Source organism: Podarcis gaigeae (assembly GCF_964106915.1).
Source record: "Podarcis gaigeae genome assembly, chromosome: 1".
Taxonomy (NCBI): Eukaryota; Metazoa; Chordata; class Lepidosauria; order Squamata; family Lacertidae; genus Podarcis; species Podarcis gaigeae.
Genome location: NC_139678.1, coordinates 78,211,750 through 78,239,459, shown reverse-complemented (window position 1 = coordinate 78,239,459; position 27,710 = coordinate 78,211,750). Strand labels below are relative to the sequence as shown.

The window sequence follows — 27,710 nt, the reverse complement described above, 5'->3', positions numbered from 1 at the left end:
TGCAAACATACTGTTGCCTTCTTGTGTGAGAACATTTGAAGGTATCTCAATAGATAAAATAGTTAAATGAATGATTGACTCATTCCTGATACCTTCCTAGGCCATTGTTTGCACTAACCATGGTTTAGAATCCTAACAATGGTTCAAGCTTAAAAATGTATAGGAATATTGTAGTCTAGCTTGACTGCTTTTGTTTCTCTTTTGCACTCCTATGGAGATAGAGCAGTGGCCCCAACTGTGAATTCAGACATCACAACCATATACAGTTGGCAAAGCTTATGGTTAACAAGCCCATTTTAAGACATAGTTTGTTTCCTCTCCCCCCAGTTTACTGGATAATTTATGAACCATAGTTAGTGAATTATGCCATTATCCACTCTTCAGAACCTTTGACACAAATGGGATAAGAATAGAAAGTAATGTGTGGACGTCCATTAACTTTTGGGAGCACATCTTTTATCTCTCTGTAGTATAGTACAGTATGAGACAGATTTTTGACCACAAGCAAGAGTAGGGTGTGCATACATCTTTCAAGCCATCCCACAGTGATAAGGTTGTTGTCTCTGTTAAGCCTTGAGCTGTTTTGTTGAACTCAGAAGTTACTTTCATCTAGCACAGAGTTTCCCAATCTTTGGTCTCCAGCTGCTGTTGAACTACAACTCCCATCACCCCTAGCTAGCAGGAGCAGTGGTCAGGGATGATGGGAATTGTAGTCCAAAAAACATCTGGAAGCTCAAGTTTGTTAAACCCTGATCTAGGAAATTAAATGAATTCCAGTACATGTGTGGCTAAATAGATATGTAGGTTTGTGCCAAAAATGTCTTGCACTTCACAAGTTTGATTTATTCAGTTTACTATTTTGAATTGATTTCTATACAGGAATTGCTTGTGTTCTACGATTTGAGCTGATGATATTTCTGGAGGTTTTTGTTTGCTTACATTAGCCCATAGTCAGAAAGGAAAATCCATTTTTAAAAAACTCTTTAAGTACACTACTAAGTTGACTTCACTGATTGTCTAGTAGCCATTAAATGGGAATGTACTATTCAAAAAAGCTTCAGAGGTGATGAAAAGTTTAAGGCAATATTTAAAAAATGTGAGTCAAACTTAACTTGTAAGATGGTTTCTGAACAATGAAATGTGTATTCTACCCTGTGATTTTTTTTGAATGAGACTGCTCAGCAGTATGAGTCATTTTTTGGCAACAAGTTACTGTAGTATCAGGTGCCTTGCTCTGACTCTCAATGCCAGCAATGAGTAGATAACTGGCTTGGGTATAGTATGGGTAAGTAATCAGGAATGGAAAGTTTTTTAGATTTTGTATAATTGCCTCTGAAGAAAATAAGTAAAACAAAAACCTTTTCTAATCACTTTAATTTTCCTAGAATGCCCGACAGTTAATACTCATACCAGATATGTCAGTGAGGGATTTATTGCCTTGTAATTTTTTTATTTAAAATGCTTTGTTTTAAATATTTGTCCTGTCCTTTATCCCAGATCCATGGACAAGTAACATTAATTTTGAAAAACTAGAACAAATCCATGGGAATACATATACATATAGCATTTCCCCATTTAACATGTTTAGAATTTTAATAGTTAAACTGAACTCTTAAAGCCATAGTTCCAGAATGTTCACAAGTAGCTGGACTACTTGTATATTTTAAGGGCATTTGGCAGAATCACACTGGTGTGTAAAAGAGGTCATAATGTAACCCAAGAGGTCACAATATAATAGTGTTGAATATTATTACAGCCCAATTCTAAATACTGTATGTTGACTTAGAAATATGGAATACTACTGAACTTAGTAGAACTTAAATTTCCTTTTAAGTATGCTTAGGAATGTAGCTTTAATATCTCTATAGTTTATTTAAAATAGACACTTTCTTAAACACACAACTGTTTGCAACTTTTAGCATGCAGTTCCTGCTGTTGAACGTTAATAATCTTAGCAGCATTGTATCTATTCTTGGAGCTGCCATTTATAAAACTCATCTGAATCCCTATTTTGTATACACATTACTTTAGTGTACAATCCAATACATGCCTACTCAGAAGTAAGTCCAATTGAATTTAATGTGATTTCCTCCTAGGAAAATGTGTATAGGATTTCAGCCTGAATATGTTTTAGGAACAATCAGGAATTGTGATTAAATTTGCTTCAAATATACTAAAACTATCCAAATAACCCATTTTTAGTTACCGGTAACTTTGAGAAGTGGTCTTGTTCTATCAAAACATGGATGAAAAAGATGGGTGCATAAAGCTCCCCTTGTGGTATCAAAACCAGAAACCAGCTTCTAGGATATCTTTACTTTTCTATGGGTTATATACTGTATAAATACATCAGAATACAATTCTTTTAGATACTGATATAGCTGTATTTAAAATAATCTCGGACTGCTGCCTATCTGTTGAGCCATGATCCTCAGCATCGGCAGTGCTTTTGTTTCTGAGCAAGTCTGCTTAAGCTTCAACTGAGAATAGACCCACACGGTTTTTATCTCTTCCGTCTCACATGCCCTGCAATAAAGACTTTACTCTTGCAAAAACACCCCCCCCAAAAAAAACCAACAACAACCACACACCTGGGAATAGTTCCTTGCTGCTTATCTTTGTGTGGAGCCTCATACCGGAGTGGGGGGAAAACCCTTCACTTCTGGAGCAGCCTTTGCCAATTCTAGCTTGGTCTGATGGGAGTTGTAGTTGAAAACATCGGGAGGGCAACAGGTTGTTGAAGGCTGTTCTGAAGTACCCAAGTCTTGGGGGTTGTAAACTTTATGGGGCCTTTAGGCACATTTGAAAACCAGAGAAGCAGTTGTTAGATCTATTTAACAATAGGTCCTTCTTTCAACCCTAATTTTAGCAGTTGCGGGGGGAGGACCTTGTGTGTGCCAGGGAAGGCTTCTGTGGGTGCATACACAGGTGCAAGTGCCGCACTGAAGACCCTTCACATCCTCCAAATGTTTAAAATGTGGGCATGACTAAACACAAATTTAGGTTTCTTCTATAAAGTTTTGTTTAAAAGGTGCTAAAGCATTGTTTTTCTGCTACTGTAAACGTTCACTTGTACCTGAAGAATAAAGAAGTATGTTGTGGAGGGAGGTGCTTAATTTTGCCTACCTGTTTTTCTGGTACTATAGGTTTGTTAGGGTAAACACAGAAAACTGTTGAAAGAGTGGGTGCACACACCTGTTTTCTAGTCCGAACCTTCCCCTGCTCAAGCTGCTTTTCTCTCAGAAAGATATGTCAGGTTTTTCAATATAGCATTCAGTTCATCCTTAAAGTGCTGGTTGAAAGTTTTTATTTTCTGCTGCTTTGTCATCTTTTTCTGGTATATAGCTTGAGTATTCTCCGTGTAGTCTTAAGGTTCTTAGTGATAACAAATCAAGGGCTTTTCTTTGCAATTGAAAAAAAAAAGTGTCCCAGCTGCACTTCAGTACTGGGTTTCTTGTAAAAGATTAGGAGCGGGGAATAACTCCAAAGGTAGTCATAGGGTAGTAGAAAGATGGGCTAACTTGGCAGAGAGTAGTTTCTGGTACTGTACTCCTTTCTGTTGTGTTATCTTTGTGCAATTTGATGCTCTGGACACAGATTGAGAGTAGCTTTTTGTGGTTTAATTATTAAATTGGACTATTCTGCATCTAGGAAAAATAATCCAAACTAGCAAATGCTGCCTATCTCAAATGTTTGTTCATTTAGCTTCATACATATTTCTTCATTTAGCTTCATAAACCAGTTATGATGGTGTGCTTTTCCTCCTGGATGGAAGTGCACAACAGGGCTTGCTTTCAGATTTTTTGCTGCTACTACTTCAGCAGCACAAGAAACTGTAAGGTTCCTTGGTGTTCAACTGGTGCTTTATTAAAACGAATAAGGCAGCAGATGCTTTGCATAGGCACATTCTTGCTGAAGGTTCCCCCTCCCCCAACAAATAGATGTGTTGGCAGCCCAGTCCATTTATGAAATAAATGAGTAGCAAATTGCATCAATATGAATTCGTTTAAGTTTCTTCTAGTACTTGAGAACTTCAGCCAGGAAATTCCACCCTTTTAGACTTGCTTAGAAGCAAGGCTACATCATCATCAGCTGGTCTGTTTTGGATTGCAAGCTAGAGTTCTTTCTCTTTCTTCTTCACGAAAGAGAAAGTTCTGCCTGCCACAGTTCCCACAGGGCAGCCCTGTTCAACACACAGGCAGCATTGCTGAAGTTGTGTGTGAGAGGAGCCTTGTTAGCTATACATTGTGTAGAGGAGCACATCACTAATGTGCCCCTCAGATGAGGGATGGTCCTGCCTGCCTCTTAAATAAGAAGCGGGTGGTGTCAAAGCTATGTGCAAAACTATCTGCATTCTTCTGTTTAGTAAGGTAAAGGTACCCCTGCCCGTACGGGCCAGTCTTGACAGACTCTGGGGTTGTGCGCCCATCTCACTCAAGAGGCCAGGGGCCAGCGCTGTCCGAAGACACTTCCGGGTCACATGGCCAGCGTGACATCACTGCTCTGGCGAGCCAGAGCTGCACACGGAAACGCCGTTTACCTTCCCGCTAGAAAGCGGTCCCTATTTATCTACTTGCACCCGAGGATGCTTTCAAACTGCTAGGTTGGCAGGCGCTGGGACCGAGCAACGGGAGCGCACCCCGCCGCGGGGATTCGAACCGCCGACCTTTCGATCGGCAAGCCCTAGGCGCTGAGGCTTTTACCCACAGCGCCACCCGCGTCTTAAATTTAGAAAGAATGAATGCTAAGCAGGGGGCATCACAGGAAGCTGCTTTTATATCAAGTTGGACCATTGGCCTATCTAATTCCATATTGTCAGCACTGTCTGGCAGTGATGCTCTAGTCTAGGGGCCTTAAAGCAGGTTCTTTTCCCTTCCTGGAAATGCCAGGGATTGAATCTTGAGATTTCATCTTGCAAAGCAGGCACTGAGCTGCAACCCTTCCTATTACACAGAGCAGATACCCTAATGGAACATTCCTTTATAACTGTGTATCAAAGGAGTTGTGCCTTGAATTGCTTCACCCTTTGTAGTTTGTCATGACAATTGCACTTTGACAGTTGAAATTAAAGCTTCAAGAGGCATCACTTAAGAATAATATTTTATTTATATGGTGCCACCCAATTTGGGAGAAAGGTGGGCTTATATGTACATGAAATGAACACATTATAGAATCAGTGCATGTTGGAGGCACCCACAATAGTGTCCATGGCAAGGGCCTCAGATTCAAAGCTTTCTTTTAAAAAAGTAAGTCTCTAGCCCTCCTAGAAAGAAAGTAATGAAGCAAAGTGTGCAGCTATCATTCTAAGCAATTTCTGTGAAATGAGTCCGCCTACTCCCTGTCATTTTTTAGCCAATCAGTGAGTTGTCTGGACACAAGGCAGTAGGAGTCCCTGGGGTCCTAAATAATTACTATTTCCCCCTACACTTGGGTGCACCTTTCCTGCTTCTGTCTTATTTTCTAGTCCTTGAGTCCACCCATTTGCTGCTCTGCTTATTTTGTTTTGCTGCCCATCAGCTACATGGAGCAGGCAGCTCCTTCAGAGACTTTAAAAAAGATGTGAGTTGAGGTAATGACCTAAATTAGTCATGGCCATTAATTTCAATTGGTCTACTCTGAGTAAAAGTTTATTACAACCCATAATAATTATAACATTTCCCCTGGTTGTTCCCATGTGGGGGGGGGGAGTGGACCCATGTAAGAAACATTATCTTCATCACCTTTTCCTCTGCCTGGGATTGTTCTCAAATTGCTTGGGAAGTGGAGAGCATTATCTTCTCATCGTACGAAATTTAAAAATTTTGAGAAGCTTGTAGGTCATATTCAGCCTCAAACGTTACACTAGTTTGGGCCAGTATTGCTCAACTCTGGTGATTTATTTAATTCATTTTCTGTGGTTTTTTCCTTTTTTAATTCAATAAAGATAATATGCGTTTGTATTTCTAACTATACCTCTGTATGGCTGACTATAGCAATTGAAAATTATTCCTGGATTCAGTTATATTTTATTTTCTAGCTCTAATGTATAGCAACACGTAGCATAACAACCAAGACTTAAAATTGTGTGGAAAAGGAAGTTTTTCAAACATTTTTTGTTTACCAAAAAAATTTGAATGGATTTTTCCTAATTGGAACAAGTTTTGTTCCTGTGTGTCTCCTTTTTCTGCTCTTTTGGAGATGGTAGTCATTTTGTATTAGGCAACACCTCTGGTAGCAGCCATTTTGTGACTTTGCCCTTGGTATTGCCCTTATGTAGATTGTCAGTTAGGAATAAAGACTAAGGGGTTAAGCTGAACCAATGGCAGAATATCTTAAAGTATCAAATTAACTCCATTACAGCACTCATTGGTCATATACACACCCCAGCCGTCTATAACTATATTCTCTCTTCTGAGCTTTCAGAAATGTCCATGAAGTTCCGCCATAGCACAGCAGTTTTCACTTTTCATGCTCCTGCTGTAAATGTCTTTGGTTTTACAATAACTGGATGGATTAGGCTAGCTTTTTAAACTTAAAATATAGAATTAGTTCTCAATAAGGATATGTTTTATTGCTCTCCTAGATGATGATCTGTGAAATTGTAAGAGCACACTAGAGGCTTTTAATGAGGTGGGAGGTAGTTTCTCTTGCATCCTCTGCACCACAGTCAAGCTGCTTGCAACTTCTCCTTCAGCACCTTGTCGCTAGGACCTCAAATGCTGCTGTGCACCACATTTGCACTGCAAGGAAGAATGTGTTATGCCACTTTGTTCCAAGAGGTAGTCATCCCAGCTTTTCTTCACCTCCACCTGTTCTCAGAGTAGAATACATCCTGGACTGAACAGGGCCCAACACCCAGATGACTTCACCAGCCCAAAAACTCATTTCAAAATGGGGTGGGGTGGGTGGGTGAGGAGAGAGGCAATGCATCACTAAGGTAGGAGCCATGCCCAACCCAATAACTCTTTTAAGGAAGCAGATAAAATAGATGTTCCCTCAAAGCTGATGTGAATATCAATCGTCATTATAGGAAAAAATGCAGACTGCTTAACTTGACTGAGAAGGACTAATTGTGGTCAGCCCATTCACTATACCTCAGTATTGTATACCTCATGGTGGTGTTGTGATAAAATCGGATAACTCAATGTAGAGTGCCCTGAGTGAATGTCTTAGAAGTGCAGGATATATGAGAATACGCTTTATAAGCTCAGGACTCTTATATACAGTAGCATTTTATCAGTGTAGAGAACTGGATCAAACTGATCCTGTATGTTAAGTACTTGTGCTCATTGTTATAAATAATCTAACAAACATGCTTTGCCTCTAGTCACATATTATGGTCTTTCCCATTGTCCAAAATTATTTATTAGCTGTTCTACCTTAAACAGTGACTTCGGAGGCATAAATGCAAAGTACTATTAAACATAAATTTCTTCCTAATTGTTCTAACTTATATTTAAATACAGATTTGGGAATGAAATTCAAGCTATGTTTTAATAAAGTTAGTGTTAAGAGTAGAACCTGGAAGACCAGGGTTTAAATCCGTACTCTGCCATGAAGTAACTCTACCTCAGAGGGTTGTTGCATGGAGGAAATGTGAAATGTAAATGTAGACATAATATAGTCAGTGCTGAAAAAATAGAAAGTTAGGCTGTGTAGAATAGCTCTTTCATGTCCAGTTGTCTAATTCAGGGTATTGGAATCTGAACTTCAGTCATGTGAGAAGTGCAAGTGTTCATATGTGTAACTCATAATTCTTTCCTTCTTAGGGGAGGCCTCAGCAACATGTTGTTCCAGTGCTCATTACCTGATACCATGGAGACTGTTGCAGATGAACCACGCACAGTTCTTCTTCGCTTATATGGTGCCATTCTACAAATGGTGAGTATTTGGTGTGGGGGAGTGGGCTGATGTTTAAACATCTTGCATTAGAATAGGCTTGAAAATATTAAAATTAGATTTTATTGCACATGCATACTCTGTGATTTGAGAGCTCTTCAGTTTAGATTTGTTCATTTCTTATTGCCTAAAAATTGCTTTCTATGCAGATCTCGGATGTATAGTTTTTTTTAGTTAGTTTTGCACTGTCTTGTCAGTATGCATGCGGACGTTTCCTGGAGTTTTACTATTCAGAAAAATTGTCACTTATTACCCTCTTTGTGCTTTGCAAACTTAAACTGAGAAACAACATTCATGGTAAATCTGATAACTGTCTAGAATTTCGTTAAATCATTAACTACAAGCATATAGCAGCTTCAAGTCTTTCCCCAAAATTCCTTCCAGGAAACATGTACCAAGCTTTTACTGTCAGTAATCTAACAGCATTTGGTAGAAGCACTTCATTTTCCCTTTTCCCATTTTGTTGCTTCCAAGTGCATCACTCTGGATGCATGCAGATGGAAATTGAAAATTGAGGCCATGATCAATTCACTGGTGCCGTACCTATGGACAAAGGATTCCCATAGATCCAATAGTGCTCCTGTTTATTTATGTCAGGGTTTTACGTTATGCTTCAGCCACATTTCCGGCATGATTCACAATATATAAATGACAGGATAAAAATACAAAACCCAGAATTGTGATATGCATAGCTGCAACTAAAAGCAATTGAACTTAAAACATGTCTGTGCTTGGTGCTGAAAAAAAAATAACATTGTGTGCATCAGACAAGCTTCCCTGGAAAGGGAATTCTAAATGCAACACCAAGTAGGCAGTTTCTTTAGTTGCCATCCACTTGTTTCTGATGATAAGGATGCCTGGAGGAGTACCTCCAGAGATGACCTCCAATAATGGACATGCTGACATGGAGGTGGGCCTTACTTCTGGTACCCAAGTCTCAAGCTATGTAAGCCTTTAAAGGTAAGCATCAGCACTTTGAATTGTACTTGGAAATGGACTAGAAACCAGTATTCTTTAATTGCCTGTGAGGATAGATCCCAGTTAATAGGAATATTTTGAGCCAGTTGCAGATTCCAAGCAGTCTTCAAAGGGAGCCACACATACAGTTCATTACAATAGCTCAGGGATGGCAAATTAGATCTAGCCCGCTTGTCAGTCGGAATAATTGGGAGTCTAATCAAAGTGTGTTTCTGATTCTTCCTTTCTAGCCCTGGCTGGACTGCAAAGTAACATTAATGCTTCCGTTGCAAAAATGGGAGGCTTGCTCAGCTTTCCCTAATGAAAATAGGTTTTCTGTTTGGCAACAAAAACAAGTCCAGCTTGGGGCAGGAGTTGAGTGCAGCTAGGAGCTCCCAAGTGGAATCAATCCCACAGAGCTTTTATTTTGCACCAAATTTAAAAGGTGCTGAATGAAGGCCTTGCTTGAAGAGGAGCACTTAGGAGTGCACTATAACACTCCTGATTGTTGTTTCGCAGCTGTGGCTGTATCTGCTGTACACCTGACGTCACAGGATGTTGGTGGGTTGGAGTTTTCCAAGCTATATTAGTTTTCCAAGCTAATCCTAGAGGTTACCAGGGTATGGTCATGCTATTCCTGTCTAGAATGAGACTGCAGCTGCCATAACAGTCTTAAGTAGATGAAAAACACTTTGTGTCGCAGAGGAGCACCTCTTGGACTTCTCTGTTGATCCTGTGGGAATCCTTCACACACAGGTACTGCACCAGCAGTGGACTGAATCATGCCACATATTTTTATGTAATGGTTGTGTTTAGCCACAGAATTTACACACAAAAATGCAAGTCTGTTTATTTCTTTTAGACATACGATTCACTGTGGCATGTCTGACAAGAGTTGTAATGTGCCTCTGAGTAAGTTTTCCATTGAGCAGGAAATGGCCTTAGGTCCTAGGTATAGATCTTGGTAGGTCTGTATTAAAACAATATGTCCATGTAGACATTGACATACTCCTGAATTTCCATTTGTGAAATGAACACACGTACAAGATTGTTGTCACTTCTGTGTTTTATACACAACACATTATCATTTAGAAAACGACCAAGCAATTTAGATTTAACGTATCCTGAATTGCTTTCTGACCAGCTATTTTGAATCTAGATTTATCAACAACTGTGCATTAAAGCATTAATGATGTAGTAATCTTGCTAGAGAGTGTTGAACTCATTGGCAAAATACAGGTAATCTATGGCTAGTAAAAGGAAGATTTTCTCCTTGCACTCTCCAAGGGTGGCAAAATGAGTTCTGCTGTAACACTGAACAGCTGATGCATTATGGATAAAGGGATAAAGAAAATACATTCACATATCCAAATGATTATAGCAGTGGGGTAGAGTTCCCATTCCTATGGAGCTTCCTCATTGTAAACATATGGTTAGCCCCCAAAGTATCTCCACTTGCTTGTACTCCATGTTATAAAACTGATATACATGCTATTTCCATATATTGAATTGAAGTGTTCTGCATGCCTTCATATAACTGAGAACAATGAGATTACTGGGGCATCAGTTGGTGCTTGTAAGTATGAAGCTCGGATTGTGTATTGCAGTATGCAAAATACTTGGATTGGAAATATGTAAGCAAGTTACTGCTGCAATGTCTTTCTCTGGTCCATCTTAGCAATGTATTGCAAAGAAACAGTGGCTTGAACCATTGGCACTAGAACTATCAATTAAACTAACAGTCCAGCGATAGTTACACTGAATGTTTTATTTTAACAAATTATTTAAGCCACACCCCTGGCTTTATAAAATCTTCAGTGTATGAGCTGATTTCATATTATAAGTAACCTTTATTTGTACAGGCTGCCTGTACAAAGTAGTTTGTAGAAATTAGGGCATCAGTGATTTGCTAATGTTTTCATCTGAAAAAAATAAGGCAGCGTTTTCAGGATCTCAGTAGTAATTTCCATCATATCTGTTGTAATCATAGTACTCTGAAGAAATTTTCCTATGAATATCCAAGTTTGGAGAATCCTAAACCAGAACATGGGCACATACTGCTTTCCCTCAATACCCACTTTTTAAACAAAACCTTTTGTGTCCTTATATGAAGAAAATAGAACTGGAGCTCAGACTTTTTCTCCAAGATCTAGTTTGGCCAATTATTTGAGTGTTAATATCCTAACCTTTTTTGTCTTGGTATTTAAGATCTTTTGAGATTTCTAACTTCCTTTATTTCCATAGTGGCAGTGAAATGACTGCTCTTGTTGGTGCAGTTCACTAAGGGTTAAGTAAGCAGAGACAGTCCCAAGGTAAAACTTTCAGATTATATTGAGGGTTTCAGTATAAGCATTTGTCTTTTCCAGATCAATCTTCAATGCATAAGCAAACTGATTGTGCTATAGTTTTAGATCTTCATCTGAGATCTTAAGGAACTTCCTTGTACAAAACAGGAATAAATTAGAAGAAAAAGAATTTCAGTGATGCTGATATTTTAAAAGTTCCAGGGATGCTGGTTTTAAATACTGATGCACATATGTATAATTTTCTTGCACTATTACTTACCCTCAATATCCATCTGTATGGCTTAAGACAGAAATATAGCTACCAACAATTCCGGCCAGCATTAGCAATCATCGGAGTGATAAGAGTTGTAGTCTAACAACATCTGGAGGGCCATGTCTTCCCCATCACTAGTTGAAACAGATGACATTTTGATTATAACTTAATTCTTCTTTGTTTATGCCTGCATGCAGAAAATAATAGTATCATTATCAAATACACATGTAATCTGAGGTTCAAAGTTTTGTCCCGCCCCACCATTCGTTGAAAAATTTACCATAGAAAACCAGTCCAGTAAATTTCAACTAAAGCCTTCTTTAAAAACAAACACTATTATTTACAAGCTAACAATGACTCCAGTTTGCTTGTCACATAAATTCTGGAAGACACAAATGTCAGTACATACTGTTCAATATAAATTGTTTCAGGTTGGCTAAATTTACCATGCAAAAATTGCATGGGGCCTCCCTTAGTTATAGCTGTTATTTTAAGCCACATTTTATGCATGCATGATATGAAGGCAGGAAGTGAGCTTAGTTGGGTTGATCTGTGTAAAACTTGAAAGCCTGGTTGAGATTACTATAGTCTCCAATCACATAGGTGAGCTACTTTTTAAACAAGCTGAATATTTGTGCTTTTGTGGAATTGCTATTCTAATTAAACATTGGTGTGTTTGAAAGGCAAATGCACATGCTATATGTAGGATTGCCCTCCAAAAAACTGAAAGGATGTCTTAATAGCAGTTCAATCCTATTTTACACACACACACACACGAAAACTAGAGTAGTTGTTGACACCAGTGCTTAGCTTTAAAAGGATTCTTTTTTAGAAATGATTTCCTTGTAACAAAGAAACTAATGTTGGTCGAACAAAGCAATTTGAATTTGGAGTTCAAATACAAGTTCTTGCTTCTGTACACTGACACAAACTACTTTGCAGAATTGTTCATTGTTTCAAACTAGTACTTAATACCCATATATCCCAATTAAAGGAAGAGCTGGCGATAAGGGCCCATGCCCTATTTTTGATGGCCAGGTATAAAACTTGGTTTTGCTATTACTAACTGTAAAATCACAATATTTCATAATAAAGGAAGCATTTAAGACTACTTAATCTTCCTATAGTCTATCATTCACAGTCATTTTGAGAAGAAGGTTGTGAGTACTGACTGCAATTCTGTGGTATTGTATACCTACTTTTTCTGCTTGTAACTAAACAAATATATAGAATTCTGCAATTGTAAAACTCCTTTACTGATGTGATTCTTGCTCTTAATGTCTTGTAGCAAGCAATAACCACAAATGCCTCTTAGTGGCAGATAATTTGATAGCTGCACTCCTGTTAAGGGGACACTTGTTTTGTTGGGTGGCATTAAGGGTCTTCTGGGGGTGATGTACCATTTTAGTTGTATGTGCATGTGTTCTCTGCTGCAGGCTTGTCCATGCGATCGTGCCTAGAGCACTCTGGTTTCCAGGTGACAGACACGATTCACGGTATAGTATGAGATCTCTGAAGTTGGAGCATTCTCTACGGGTTTCATTTCTTTATGACTCAGAGTGTGAAGTTATCATGAAAATGCTTGCCTTATTCACATTTTTATAATGTCCAAACTGTTGAGAACTGACTACCAAAATAGTGCATTAAACACCCCACCTTCCTTTTGCTCCTTTTAAAGAATGGTAACTTGATCAGAAGTAAAAAGGATTAGGGATGTTCTTGGTGTTAGTAGGACTGTTGTAATAACATCTCTTACTCTTTCTGCTTTAGCATATTTTATTAAAAATAGTTGACACCACCTGTTTTGATGTTTCTCAGTCTTGAGAAACCTCCCTCTGTAGTCTCAGCGTTGCAACTTTTGTACTTATATTTTAAGCCTGGAATACAGTTGGGTACAAAACTACCAGAGATAAGTAATTTCATCTTGTAAAGGTTAGGTGCATGACCTGCAGAACTGGTCGGGATGATAAATAATGCCAAACTCTTGCTAGCTTTTATGATGGCAGAGGAATTGCCACTCTGTCATTTTATTACTAAAGTCTGTATTTGGGTATTGACATTGTAAAACTGAACCTTAGTTTTCCAGGCCACATTTCAGTTTATACTGGTAGCTTTTCTAGGGCTAAACTTCAGAACTTATTGTTATTACATGACAACCCAGTACAAATATGACCAGCTTCATATTTTGGATGTCCTGTCTCAACTGGATTCATATTATCATGGAATTACATTCTCGCCTCTCATCTGTTATATATAAATAGAAACTGTGAAAATCAAAACATAATGTTCAGCCTAAAGTGCAGTAATGTATGATAATCAGTATTACTAGTTAAATTTTGCTGTTAAATTAGCCTTGCACCCTATTTTCATTTTTAAAAAATCAAATTGTACTACAAAAGAAAGTTTGGGCCACAACAGTGAAAATGGTATCCCCATCACTTCAATTTTATATGGAAGATCTGCACAATAGCGGTTTGTGCATTTTATAGTATTAAATTGGAAAATGACTACATTATTCTCTAGTCACTTGCTTCATCAGACTACTATGGCCTTGAGAGACAGAGGTGGTAGCATCTCTTCATGTTTAAGAGACCAACTAGCTTATTCTATTAAGCAGGTCTTGCCAACAAGCAGGAAGGAGTCTGACAGCATGATTACACAAAGATGATGTATTAGATGCCTGCTCATCTCAAGCCTCTGCAGGATATCAAACAGCTACAACAGCTTTTTTTCCAGCAACACAATCCTGTTAGCTTAGTTTTTGGTAGAAGCTATACAATAGGTTTCCTGTTATCTCCTTGGAAATTGGCCATTGTCCACACAATAAGAGTCCTGTTTTAAGAATGTACTGGGTCACTATCTAAGCAGGTATCTGGAATGTGGGCAAATTAGTCTGGTGGTTTTTGCTTCAAAGTTCATGAAGCAAATACCTGAATATACTTTTAGCTTTAATGCTTTCCAGGCCCACTCTTTTTTTGGTTGATACAGTCAAGTGTAATATAGAATTCTTTAATGATGATATTTGGATATCATATCCATAACATTTTCTTTCACTTCAAGCTAACAAACCAATTTGGACAACTGAGTTTTTTAGCGAAGTGTTTGAAGAGTACTAATGAAAAAATACCGACCAGTCTTTTCAGTGTGTAATCCAAGTACATTAGGTGGGTACTTTCTATGATCCTGGGAAAAACCTCTCTAATCCAATTTGCTTCTGATAGATTATACCATCACAGGGGAGCATCAAGCAATAACTACTTCTGGGTGATAAGCAGCTTTGACTGCTATTCAAGAAGTAGTAAAGGAGAAAATGGGGGCACTGAAACATTATTTGTATAACATTGCTATTTTAATATGCAGTTGTAAACTTGCCCTTGTGAATATTCAAGATATGTGTGTTCATTGAAAGGGATGTAGTTTTACTGTAGCATATACTTATTCTTAATTATAGCATTCTAATGGAAATAATTATTATTTATGGAAAGCCATTTATTTCAAGTTGGAGCAAGGCAGCTGTGAGAAATTCATAGGCCTTTAAACAATTGGTATTGGTTATTTGTCCATTTGGTTCTTGGTTAAGGAATATTCGAGCAGAAAAAGTATCCTCAGTTCCATTGTCCTCATTTAATTTTAATAATTTTAATTGAAGGCTTCCTTTAGGAGCCTCTAAAGTAGCGTTGCAGATTTGCATCATTAGTAGCCATAGTAAACTACTGCTTACAGGAACTGCAAAGTGGAATAGGCCTTATAGCTTTGAAGTTCTTAATGAACTACAAAGATTTTATTTCTGCAATTATAGTAAAAGCATGTGCCATTGAGTCCAGAAGCTAAAGCACAACTTGGGACCTTAGAAAAAAATGCTTTGCGATAGGTCAGAACAAGCACGCTTCAGTTCACTAGGTCTGGAACTGAAAATTGCTTTGCTTGCTTATATTGCTTTGAGAAATGACGTAAGATTATATCTAAAATGCCTTAAATATTGTTGTTACTTTACAGTAGAAAAGAGATCTGTCAACAAGTTGTAACTGGGATAAGTGAGTGCCTCCTTTATGTGTAAAACTAGATAAAGTATTATGTCTAAATAGTTTGTGAATATTGCTATATTTCCTTTAACTTGTTTCCACTGTTCTACTGGCTTGCTAGCTTGCATCTTTGTTGCAAAACTGAGTTTATAGTAAAGCTTCACTTGGTCCTTCCATATTTGGATGCTTCTGTGTACGGTACTAGGAATTTTGGGCTCCCAGCTGCTGTAGTCATACAGAAGACCACATCTCGTGCTAGTGGTCTTGTATGTTTTGTCTCTATAGGCAAGCTGATATATTAGGTTTCAATGGCACATCCTTTTTTTAAGTGAGTGATGCCTCGTGTGAAGTTGCATTTCTCAGCCTAATACTCGGTCAGATGAATATCAAGTAAATAGCTGTAAGACTTTCCGAACCCTCCTAATTGTGATGGCTGCAACTTATTGCTTATGTTGATTTTCAACATCTCATTGTAAATGTTGACTTTTCTCATTCATAGAGGTCCTGTAATAAAGGAGGATCTGGACAGGCTCAGAAAGAAAATGATTTACAAGTAAGTATTATCTTTTTTTTGTTACCATATCAGGCTGCTGCTATAAAGTGCAATATGTATTTGCTTTTTTATACTCTTAGATCTGTGTTTTTTTATAACCAATTTGCTCATGTCTAGGTCCTGTTTGTTTGCTCCAGTGTTTCAAAAACAGTGCTTTCCCCACCTGTCTTTGGGTTCTTACGTTCTGTAATTCTAGTCTAGAGGGGTCTGCATGGTTCCCCTGCATAAAATAGGTTTCAGTAGCAAATACATGACACGCATGACTGATATTACAGTTTGTAAACAGATTTGAAGTGTAACATTTCATCCTATGGGTTCATACAATTTATTCGCTTTAAGCGTTGTTAACAGTAAAGCATGCAAAACTTCTGAGGTGACCTAGGCTATTCTTCTGTCCTGTCACATTGTGTAACCCTGCAGCTGTGTTTGTATATAATTATGTAGTACCGTAATTCACACTGCAAGGTACAGCAGTTCTTCATAAGCAAATCTGTTTAAGAAAAAAGGTTGCAACTTGCTGCCTGATCCAGCACAGACCTGCTGCAGAGAAAGCACTGCAGCCTACCAAAATGTTCCCCATAAGCAAATTACTCATAGGGGGAGACCTTTGAGGAATAAGAATGCATCTTAAAATAACTACTTAAACATGGATCCTATCTCTGAATCCTGAATCTACATTTTCGTAAATGCCTAACTAAAACTCTGAAGGATTAACCTTGAAAGTCTCCATTTGAATTAGTCCAATAATTTTGAAGTTAAAAATTAACACCATTCATTGCCTAAAGCTTATTATCAAATTGCTTTCAAGAGTTCTTTGAGTAAATCATTGGTAATTATAAAAGCCTTTATTTCTAAAGGTGCAATGAATCATTCATAAGATAAAGATAAAACTGAATTGAAACTAGTGTATTTTTACTGAAGTACATCTGAACTAAACAATTAGATCTTGGATCCAAAGTATATGGCAGTACTTTCTAGTATGCCTCTTTGAACTAGCAAACTTATGCAGACTACAAACAAACATCATTTCTAGAATCACTCAATGATTCACACCAGCATTCTGCTTAAAAGACGGTCAGTAGAACAGTATATATTGGTATTTAGTGTAGTGGAATGTGTGCTGTAGGTCTACTTTGTATAAAACTTGTATGGTATAAAACAATGTATGGTATAAAACCATACATTGGATTGGAATTAATATGGTATCCCAAATCTAATGTAATCACTAGTTTTAGAACTGCAAAGGTAATAGCAAAATCAAGGATAATTTTTAACCAACCTCATAACTTAAATTGTTGTATTTTATTTTTATATTCAGTGCAAAAAATAATCAGTACGCAACACAAACAGTTAAATATTTAGAATTCCATGTCTTCATTGACTATATATTGTGAAGGATGAAAACAGCTGTCTTCTGTTAGTAATAAATTACAGTTTAAGAAATTAATACAGATACAGATTTGGATAGTTTTGGTTAAGGAGGAAAGTATTCAGTGTAGATGGCCTTACTGAACAGAATAAGATTCTTAATCAGCTGGTGCTGTTCAGGTCCAATTAAAAATGGGGGGGGGGACTTTCTCTTGAGCAGTTGTGAGCAGCCTCTGGCCTATGGGCCAGATTACCTTGCCAAAGGTCCATATTTAGCTTGCAAGGTTGTTTCCTCCCCATTCTTGCCCACCTGGCAGCATATGCAACATCAGGTGTAGGGCAGTAAAAGATGCAGCTGCAAATGAATAATGGGGTATCTTAAAAGTGTGCTCCTGGTTTGTTTCTTTTCCAGCTGGATTTGTGCTATGGTCTTATGGCTGGTGAAAGTAGTAGTCCAAACATCTGGAAGACACTAGATTGGTGAATGCTTAGACAAACTTAAAGAGGCGTATTAACTCTCATAACAGGGAACTTTTGTTTGTAAACTCAAATGGTACTCATTTATTATTTTTTAAGCCACTTGTTCTCATTCTTAGACTGGAAACTAGTATTACAACCCACCCAGTTGGTCAACAGGTAGTCAGTAATAAATTCTAATACTGTGATAGCATAACCTAAGTCTTACACAGTTTTTATTGCATGTTTTGCAATACTGTAGTTTGAATACTGCAATATTCAGTATCCGATTCTATATCTGAATCTAACTGATAGTTGTAAATTTCTTTTTGTTAATGTCCTCAACTGTATCTCCCTTCATATTATATATATTATATAAGTACCTGTTTCAGTTACTTTGTTTTCTTTAGGGTGCAGAAGCTGTGGTTCTGGAGAGTGTTATGTTTGCCATTCTTGCAGAGAGAGCTCTTGGACCAAAGCTCTATGGAATCTTTCCACAAGGCCGGCTGGAGGAATTCATTCCTGTGAGTGCCAACTATTAGTATGTGGTAGTTGTAACTGAATAGGACTGTGTCCTTCCTTGTGTGCTAGCAAAGATAAATGTGGGATATCTGCTAGTGTGTAGCTTTCTGTAGTTTGATTTGGCATAAGGAGAACGGAAGCTGCTGTCTCAGTTTTTGGATTTAACTCCTTATAGCTCTTAATTAAATGGAGCAGAGTGTACTGTACCCTACTCAGTAGTAGAGGAACCTGTGGTAAACTATAGCAGTGGGAAACCAAAGTGCACCCCACTCACTTCCTAGGTTCCTTATATTTGTTTTTCATCATTATAGGTTGGCTGTTTCAACAATAAAGTTGATATTGAAATTTCCAATGCTTGTATTCCTCCTAATTAATATCCATGCTATATGTTTCAGAGCAGGAAGTTGGATACGGATGAACTGGGCTTGCCTGAAATATCAGCAGAAATAGCTGAGAAAATGGCTAGGTTTCATGGTATGAAAATGCCATTTAATAAAGAACCAAAGTGGCTCTTTGGAACCATGGAGAAGTAAGCAATTGTAATTTTATTGTCTTATCATGTTAGATAACTAAGAGATTATTTATTTAATAATAAAATAAAAATAAAAATTGTTATATTACATTATTAAATGTGTATACCGCTGTATACCCACAGATCTTAGGGTGGCTACAACATAAAATCACAACATAAAAACACTGTATATGTGTATATATATAACCCCACACATGTTAAAAAGGGCATTAGATGTTGATCAGCCCAAGGCCTGGTTAAATAGGAACGTTTTTGCCTGGTGCCTAAAGGTGTATAATGAAGTTTAATGCCACTTATTTCAGCTCAAAGAAGGGGTTTATTGGAAGCTTGCCTCCTTTTTTATGGTGTGGAAGGTATCTTTCCTTGGGCTAATTTGCGGTTGCCAGAAAGTCCTTTATAAAGTTTCTGTTTTATTTTTATTATACAATTACTTTGTGATGGTTATGGGGAGAGGCGGGGGAAGTGTAGAAATACTAACTGTTCAACAAAATCTTTGTGCAGGTACTTAAACCAAGTGATGAGAATCAAGTTTACCAGAGAGTCACGTGTTAGAAAACTGAACAAGATCCTCAGTTACAACCTGCCTCAAGAAATGAAAAATCTACGGTAGCGTTCTAACTCTTGACAATTTTCCTTTTTTTTTCAACTCTCAAGTGACTGCAGACATTTTCAGTCAAACATAACGTTAACTAAAGAAACGAGCAAACACTTCCTTGACTTGCATTTTATTATTGTCAGTGGATATTCCTAAACATCTAAGTATATAATTACATTGTAGTCGATTCAGACAACAGTGTTTTGATTGCTTAGCTTGGAAGTTTCCTTTTTAGTGCACCACACAATGAAATTCCAATATAGTCAAATGGTCTAGCGTTCATTGGGTCTGTGCACAATGTTTCAGCAAGTTACAGTGGTGCCTCGCAAAATGAAATTAATCCGTTCCGCGAGTCTCTTCATCTTGCGGTTTTTTCGTCTTGCGAAGCACGGCTATTAGCGGCTATTAACGGCTTAGCGGCTTTAAGAAAAAGGAAACAAACTCGCAAGACGTTTCGTCTTGCGAAGCAAGCCCATAGGGAAATTTGTCTTGCGGAACGACTCAAAAAACGGAAAAGTTTTTCGTCTTGCGAGGCATTCGTCTTGCGAGGTACCACTGTAGGTCACTTCTGCAGAGTGTTGTCCATTGCAACTTGGATCCATAGAGATAGTCAAGGTAATTTGGGTTCCATACTGTGGTATAGCAGAAGTCTTTAACCTAGTTCTCCAGTGAGTGAAATAAATGATTAGATGCTTTAGAAATGAAAGCTGCTTCTTCCTTGGAAATATTTTAACAAGAGACTCTTATAATGTCAGCTTTGCTGTCCACACACAGGCAGTAAAGGAATCTCTAGTAGGTCTCTATGACGGAATGTAGACTTGTTAAAAATAATAATTCTGGAGGCACCACGTGGTTCCTCTGCCCCACCATCCACAATAAGCATACTAAAGGGAGAAAAATAATTTGATACATTAGAATCTCTTAAGCCCTCCAGACAGACCATCACTGTTCCTAGAGTGGGGAAAAGGAAAGCCAGCAAGTGCCTAAATGCACTTATTTGCAGTGCTTTGCCTTTTACTTGGGAGTAGGAGTAGGTACAAGAAAAAGCAGCTTTAGTGGACACACAACTTGAGGAGTTTTGATTGAGAAGCGTTGTAATGTCTGCTCCTGAGGTTCTTCAGTGGAGGTAGGCAGCAGAGAGCTGAAAAGTATTCTTATTTGCCGTACACTTTCAACACACTTTTCTTGCTTGTCTTTTACTGCTTAAGTGAGGGAACAGTTGACATTAGAACTACTATTCAATTTAGCTCTTTTTCTCTCTCTCTTCCAGGTCCTTGCTTGAAGCTACTTCATCTCCAGTTGTGTTTTGCCATAATGACTGCCAAGAAGGTACCATAACACTGTTGCATTATTTTAAAAATGTAATAACTTTGCCCGAATGTTGGTCTGTTACAAATTAAAGTCATTAGTTTGAGATAAATACCATATCATAATTGAAGGAATATTCTGTTTAGAATCTAGAACTGGTTTTTACTGGGGAAAGGTCTTAAGGCTGGAGCGAGACAGGCTAAGTAGTGATGCAAACCATGTTGTATCTTCAGTTGTTGCAGGTTACAGTGAAGAATAATCTGGGCTGTATTAAAGCAGTAGCTCCTGCTTATATTGTATACTGTGATAAAATAATACGGCATGGACAGTGCTGTTCTACAGCAAGTTGCCAATATCCCATCACAAGAAATGGAACCTAAGTTGAATAGAAGTAGGGATAGGTTATTTCAGTCTTTCCCAGTGCTTATTACTTTATATCTCTCTTCTCCCAGGAAATATTTTGCTTCTTGAAGGTAGAGAGGATTCTGAGAAGCAAAAATTGATGCTTATTGACTTTGAGTACAGCAGCTACAATTATAGGTAAATGTTGGACCTTTGTATTTTTTCAAAAATGAAATTTCCATCTTAGTTTTCCAGCTTAGTTTTCCTCAACTGTATTTCTGTACTTGGCCTTTTATTGTTTTATTGAGATTTCCAGTGTTTCCCAAGTTTAATAAAATAACTTTGTGTTTGCATCTAATGCTTGAAAATCAGACTACTTTGCTAAATACTGGAAGGATTTTGAAAGTTTTTGCTAGATATATTTTGATTGTGTTTATGCTAGACAGTAGCATTAAAAATTGCCTGTATGTACTCACTTTCAGTTAGTAAAATGTAGCTGCAGCATTTTGTTTTCTTCTAACATGCTGTCTCGACGGTACCTGGCTAACTTACTGGTGTTGTTACAAATAGAAATAACATCCACTGATAATGTTTATGGTAAAGCTCATGCTTTACATGTATAACATCCCCAGTTCACTTGTTTGTATTTTCAGTTACAGCAGTTGTTTGTTGGTTAAATTTGTTTGTTGCTTTATCTTGCATAAGGTAACCCAAAGCCACTTAAATCCTCAACAGAGATACATTAAACCAAGAGGAAAAAATAATATATTAAAAACATCCTCCTCACTTCTAAAAGGTCACAGATAGTTAATGACCAAAAACCTCATTATAGAGGAAAGGTTTTGCCTGGAGCCTAAAGATATATAATGATGGTGCCAGGTGAACGTCCTTGGCGTAAGAGTTGAACAATACTGGCCTAGACTAATGTGATATTTGATGCCAAATAGCATCTACAAGCTTCTCAAAATTAGGTGTGCATGAGATGGTAGTGATAATTTTTCTGCCATTGTACTGTGATCTCCCTTCCCCAAACACATTGGGAACAATCAAATTGGTGGTAATAATGATGCTACTTGAATCCTGCTCCTAAAAAAAAAAAGTATACCATATTACTGTGAATTCCCTATACAGTGTATTCTTAGTGAATGTCTGGTCTTTACCTCCTGCACAGCAGAGACATGCCTAAGCCTCATTCCAAAGTTTTCACTTTTGCCTGTGGTTGGAAGGTGGGATTCTTTAACATCTACCCACATTTACTGTGTAATCATATTTGCAAAAAAATAAGCTTCTAGGAGCAGCCTGATCTCAGATATTGGATTGAAACTTGTTATTAATATATATGACATGGATTTCTATGTTTGTGGACCAGTAATAAGTAGCCATGAAATGTTAATTTGGGAACAAGCAATAGAATGTATTTTAGGTTTTTTTTTGCAAAGCTTAAAAAAATTCCTTATATTTTGAATATTCTTCACTCTAGAGGGTTTGACATTGGAAATCATTTCTGTGAATGGATGTATGACTATGTGTATGAAAAATACCCATTCTTTAAAGCGAACTTCCTGAAGTATCCCTCAAGGAAGCAACAGGTGAGCAGTAAAACAATTACCTTGAATTTTGAGGTCTTCTGGCTTCCAATTCGATTTCTAACTATCTGGATGTGAAAGGGATTTCATTTCAGAGCTTAGTCTGTGGGTGATTGTAGCCAGTGTTGAAGCCAATGTTGCACAAGCAGATTTCTAATCATACATCTGGACCTCCCCTTCCACTCCTGCTCCTTGCAGGTCCCTCAAAGTCTGCTCTACAGCGCCACCCAACCCCAAGCAGGTTTTGAGGGGCATGCAAGGGTGAAGTCTTATTATGTAGCCAAAGTCCATTTCACTGACAGGCAAACATAATTTGCTGTATCTTCAGCTTTAACTTTACAACTTGTCATACTCAATTTTTTGACATTGTAAAATTTTGTAACATGACCTCAGTAGCAGCCGTTCATGTTGCCCCAGAGTAGTCCCAAAATTTCAAGTCCTCTGGAATAAAGTTTCTGAATTTCAGTGTTTGCTTGAAGAGCATCTAGAGTTGGAGGCAATGTTTATTACATACAGGATATCTTTTGTTAACTTCAGTACTCATGTCCCATTTTATACATGGCCAGTTAGTAATTGTTTTCATTATAACACTAAATCACATTTAGATTATTATTGTTACCATATTTTTCTATATATTATGACATTTTTTCTGGGGGAAAATCAGTGATAAATTTCTTACTTTAATAGGGGTCGTGTTATACACAAAAAAAATGGTAATTAAATTTCCACATCACTCTTCAAGGATCACAGCTTGGTTTACAGTATAACACAAAAATACATAATGTAGTAAGAAACGAAAACAATAACCACTCCAGCATAAAGGCCATAGATTATTTAGCCAAAGGCCTGGGAGAAAAGGTGTGTTTTTGCTTGGCGCCTAAAAATAATGTAACAAATGCACCAGGTGAGCCTCTCTGGGATGAGCATCCCACAATCGTAAAGACTGAGCAACTTGTTTGGCCTCATGGAAATTTGTTAAAAGCAAAACTGGAATACAGAACTCTACTAGGACCAATAGTTAGCTAAAAACAAATGTGACTGCAGGTATAAAAACTTCTTTGGAACTGTGCCAGTGATTTAATAGCTGAAAATACCTATTTGCCCAAATGACTGAGCCACTGTTCTGACTGCTTTCTGTGCTTTTCAGCTCCACTTCATCTCCAATTACCTAGTTGCATCTCAAAGTGGGTTTGAAAATCTGAGCAATGAAGATAAGTCCAAAATAGAAGAAGAAATGTTGGTTGAAGTAAACAGGTAACTTCATTCTGGATTTACTGTATGTGATCCTGTTGCTGAATCTTGCTTTCAGTGAAAATGTAAATTGTTCATGCTCTCTTCAGAAATCTTAGCAGTGTTTAATCTAGCCTGTGCTCTAAAATGGTTAATTTTCAGCATTGAACATCTAGAAGCTATATATCCTTAAAGTAGGACAAGTGGAGACCCATATGGAATATTACCCATAATCATTTGTCCTGACTGGTTGAGCTCATTTGCTGCCTGCTTTGAGAACAGCTGCTCCGATTTCCTAGAACTGAAGCAGCGGGGGCATCCAATGGTTAAAATCACAAAAAAGCATTCACTCAGGGACATTTTTAGTTCTAAACAGCAATTCAAAGTATTGTTGTTGATCTTGAAAGCCCTAAATGACGGTTCTAGGATACCTTAGGGGCCATTTTCTCTCATTCCAGCCTTCCTGTGCCCTAAGAGGCCCTTCTGTGGAGAGGCTGAGGTAACATTGGTTGGCATGAGGGCTTTCTCAGTGACTGCACCCAGATTTTAGAGTACCTTTCCCCATGAGATCTGTTTGGACATCCTGCTTTTTCAATGACTGGTTAAAAGTTCCCTGTCCTGGTAAGCATTTGTCTTGCTGGGCATGAGAGTTTTAGGGGACGGACCCTCACTTTTAGAACGTTTATCTGCTGAACCTGCATGGCAGATTCCTGCATTGCAGGGGGTTGGAATGGATGACCCTTAGGATCCCTTCCAACTCTACCATTCTACGATTCTATGAACCTGATTTCTGTTTTTCATGCTTTTACTTTATTTTTATGACTGTGGTTTTAGCTGTTAGAAGCTGCCTTGAGTAGTGCATATGTTCTGGAAGGGTAGAGCATAAGTTTTCTACAATAAACAAATCACTCCGGAGGCAGAGTGAGAACACATCCAGAGTTGTCCTCTTTGAGAAGTTGCATTTCTTATGTATCCTGTATGGTTGAAATGAGCATGCTGTTGATGTAACAAATCCTAGACTACATCACTTTGGTTAAAAGAGGCAAGGGTGAATTTTACATTATATACTAGAACGTCTAAAAAAATACATTGTGTCTTGACAGGTTTGCCCTTGCATCTCATTTCTTCTGGGGTCTGTGGTCCATTATACAGGCAAAGATATCATCTATTGAGTTTGGGTACATGGTAGGTCTTCAAACTTTAAATTCTTAATGCTCAGCAGTGTGATTACTATGTCCATGTAATCTAGATTACTCTACCTGATAATTATCCCCTACCAAGCCTATGTTTGTACATCATTCAGTCTAACTGCCAGCCAGCCAGGACTGATCTTTGTTGGTGCAATACTGGAGTAGGTAGTGTATACAAGACCTTAATGAAGGGGCAAGAACTTCCTCCACAAAAAAGCCACATTCCCTTAGGCATAATGTGTCGGGGGCCGGAGGCAAAAGTGGGGAGGTCACAGGTGTGCATGCATGTAAACATGAATGGATTCAGGATGGTTGGATAGATAATACTTCCCCCCTGTAATTTGTCTTGGGAGAGAGAGCTCCCATTTGTTCTAGTGGTAGTTTCCCCCCACTGTAAATTGCAGGTTTGGGGTGCCTGCTCTAGTTTTAAAGCCAGAGTGGAGAGAGAAAAACGTTAGTCGCCTGAATTTGCTGCATTTCTGAGCTGGCAAGGGAGACAGGCGTCTCTCCAGAGACAATCTTGAGGAGGAGGGGAGGGAAGGTCTACCTGCCCAGATAAAAATATTCACTGGACCCAGAGGCTCACCATCTCTGCCTTTATGGATGCTGTTCTTAACACCCCAAAGAGCTGTCCATTGACATTACAGATGCCTTGCTTCAGTTATCTCATCAGTTTGATTTCTCCCATCTTATTATTGCTCTTTGACTTATTTTGAAAAATATGCCTGTAATATTCAGTGAGAAGACTTGGAGTGGAAATGTAAATGTAGTTATCCTTTGCATCCATATTGTATCAGTAAAGATTTAACATATGTGACAGCTGCATTCAAGGCAGGTTTCTGGCATTTCATGCGAAATGTGATAGTATGGCATTCTTTAATTGCTCTGGCATTAGGACAGAATACAAAATGGCTCAACGATAATACTTTTACGTCACTTAGGACTATGCACTCTCAAGATTTGATGCCTACTTCGACCAAAAGAGGAAGCTGAAAGTGTGAAGGTTGAAGACTGGACAATCTGTTTCTGTACTGTATAAGGAAGGCAGCTGGGCAGAAATTCCACTGTGCTTAGGCTACTGTAGTTGTAATGAAGGTTTTGCAAATTCCAACTACTCGGATGCAATGCTGAAGACTGCACAAAATGGCTAAGTTTACTTTTTTTTTTACAGTTTCATAAGTCCTTGGAACGAGAATTGACAGCTGAAGTATAATATAACAGTGCAATATCAAGCTTTTTAATCTAGAAGGTATTATGAGGGAAACCTTGAGTTTTAATGTGAACCATCCCATACTTCAAGAGTAAACAGTGTTAACTGTGGGTACCTATTTTAAGTAAGATATTTTTATCAAATTATCTTAATGCATTCTACATTTCTAGCATCAATGGGAAAACCACAATTCTGTTTAGGGGAAGTTGATATACTGTGAATTTTGGCTGAAAACCCATTTGAACAGAGGCTGTTCTTATGGGATAGGTCAAGCCATTCATCTCCAGAAAACTACTGGTGAACTAACACTAAAACATAATGGCTAAAAACCAACGAAAGGGTGCATTCTGGCTTCTCTTTCCATGCAGACTAAGGTAGCTTTCACATTCTGATATCTCAGTAGAACAAGGTACAACAGCTGCATCTTCAACTGGAACGCACAAATTGCTGTCCGGTTAGCTCATTCCACATCTCTGACCAAGGATGTGCATTCACTGCCCAGCAACAGTCCTGCAGTATTGCATTGTTGTACAGGATGTTCCCTGCGCAGGCAGCACTGGGATGAGTGCCTTGAATTCCTCTACCTGCCCCTCTCTGGCCTGAGGGAGGAAGAGAGGGGCAAATGAGATGGGGAGCAAGCGAGGAACATTTGACCAATTGTGGCATGCTGGTGCCTTGTGGGGGCACATGGCTCCTTGTTTAAAACCCTGCTGCTTTCCCCATCAGATAAGTGGATGTTTCTTGTGCAGAAAAGACATTAAAATATATACGTGAACTTTACAATAAGTGTATGTTACTTTGAGAGCTTCTAGAAACATATCTTTTACCATCCTTATTTGACTTGTGCTTTCTGCTAACATGTATTGTACAAATAAACTTTTTTAAAGTCTTTAACCTTTTGCTCTCTTTGATTCTTACTATGTGGCACATGTCATTTAAATTTTACCAAATTCTCTGAATGAAAGGTATGGTATATATGGATATTGTAGCATGCCACAAATGAAAGCGAGCTTGAGGCTTTTATGGTGTTAAGTGTGAACTTGTAATAGCACAGAAATGAAAGATTCCTCATGGTGGGCTATGTTGATCTCAAGTCCTGTGTTGAATTTGAGCCAGATACAACCCAAAAGGTGGGAACTAAAATAATAATGCCTCTTAATAAGAAATAGCCAGGTGACAAAATGTAATGGTAAGAAGGTTCTGGTAGTTAGGGGGAAATGCAGCAATAAAGATGATTAATTGCTGGCCTTGTTGGGTTGCAGGAGGGATTGTGTTTCATACTTCAGCAGCGTGCTCTATTTTCTGGAAGGATGAAATGATATACAGTATGCAAGTAAACCTGCATGGATCGTAGGAAAATTCCATCATCCACTGTATTCATGAGAACTGTGCTGTATATTCC

General features: G+C 38.1%; 1 protein-coding gene across 1 annotated transcript in view; it reads left to right on the top strand.

Annotated features, from left to right (window-relative positions):
- The window catches only part of CHKA (choline kinase alpha), a 28,562-nt gene extending 1,360 nt beyond the window's left edge, over window positions 1–27,202 (top strand). Inside the window, exons 2-12 of the mRNA XM_083729236.1 lie at window positions 7,749–7,860; window positions 15,916–15,969; window positions 18,204–18,317; window positions 18,711–18,844; window positions 19,349–19,453; window positions 20,713–20,771; window positions 21,203–21,290; window positions 22,573–22,681; window positions 23,826–23,932; window positions 25,012–25,093; window positions 26,040–27,202. Coding sequence (XP_083585362.1) covers window positions 7,749–7,860; window positions 15,916–15,969; window positions 18,204–18,317; window positions 18,711–18,844; window positions 19,349–19,453; window positions 20,713–20,771; window positions 21,203–21,290; window positions 22,573–22,681; window positions 23,826–23,932; window positions 25,012–25,093; window positions 26,040–26,099 — 1,024 coding nt within the window. The 3' untranslated portion in view covers window positions 26,100–27,202. The remainder of the gene's footprint in view (window positions 1–7,748; window positions 7,861–15,915; window positions 15,970–18,203; window positions 18,318–18,710; window positions 18,845–19,348; window positions 19,454–20,712; window positions 20,772–21,202; window positions 21,291–22,572; window positions 22,682–23,825; window positions 23,933–25,011; window positions 25,094–26,039) is intronic.
- Window positions 27,203–27,710: the final 508 nt, after the last annotated feature.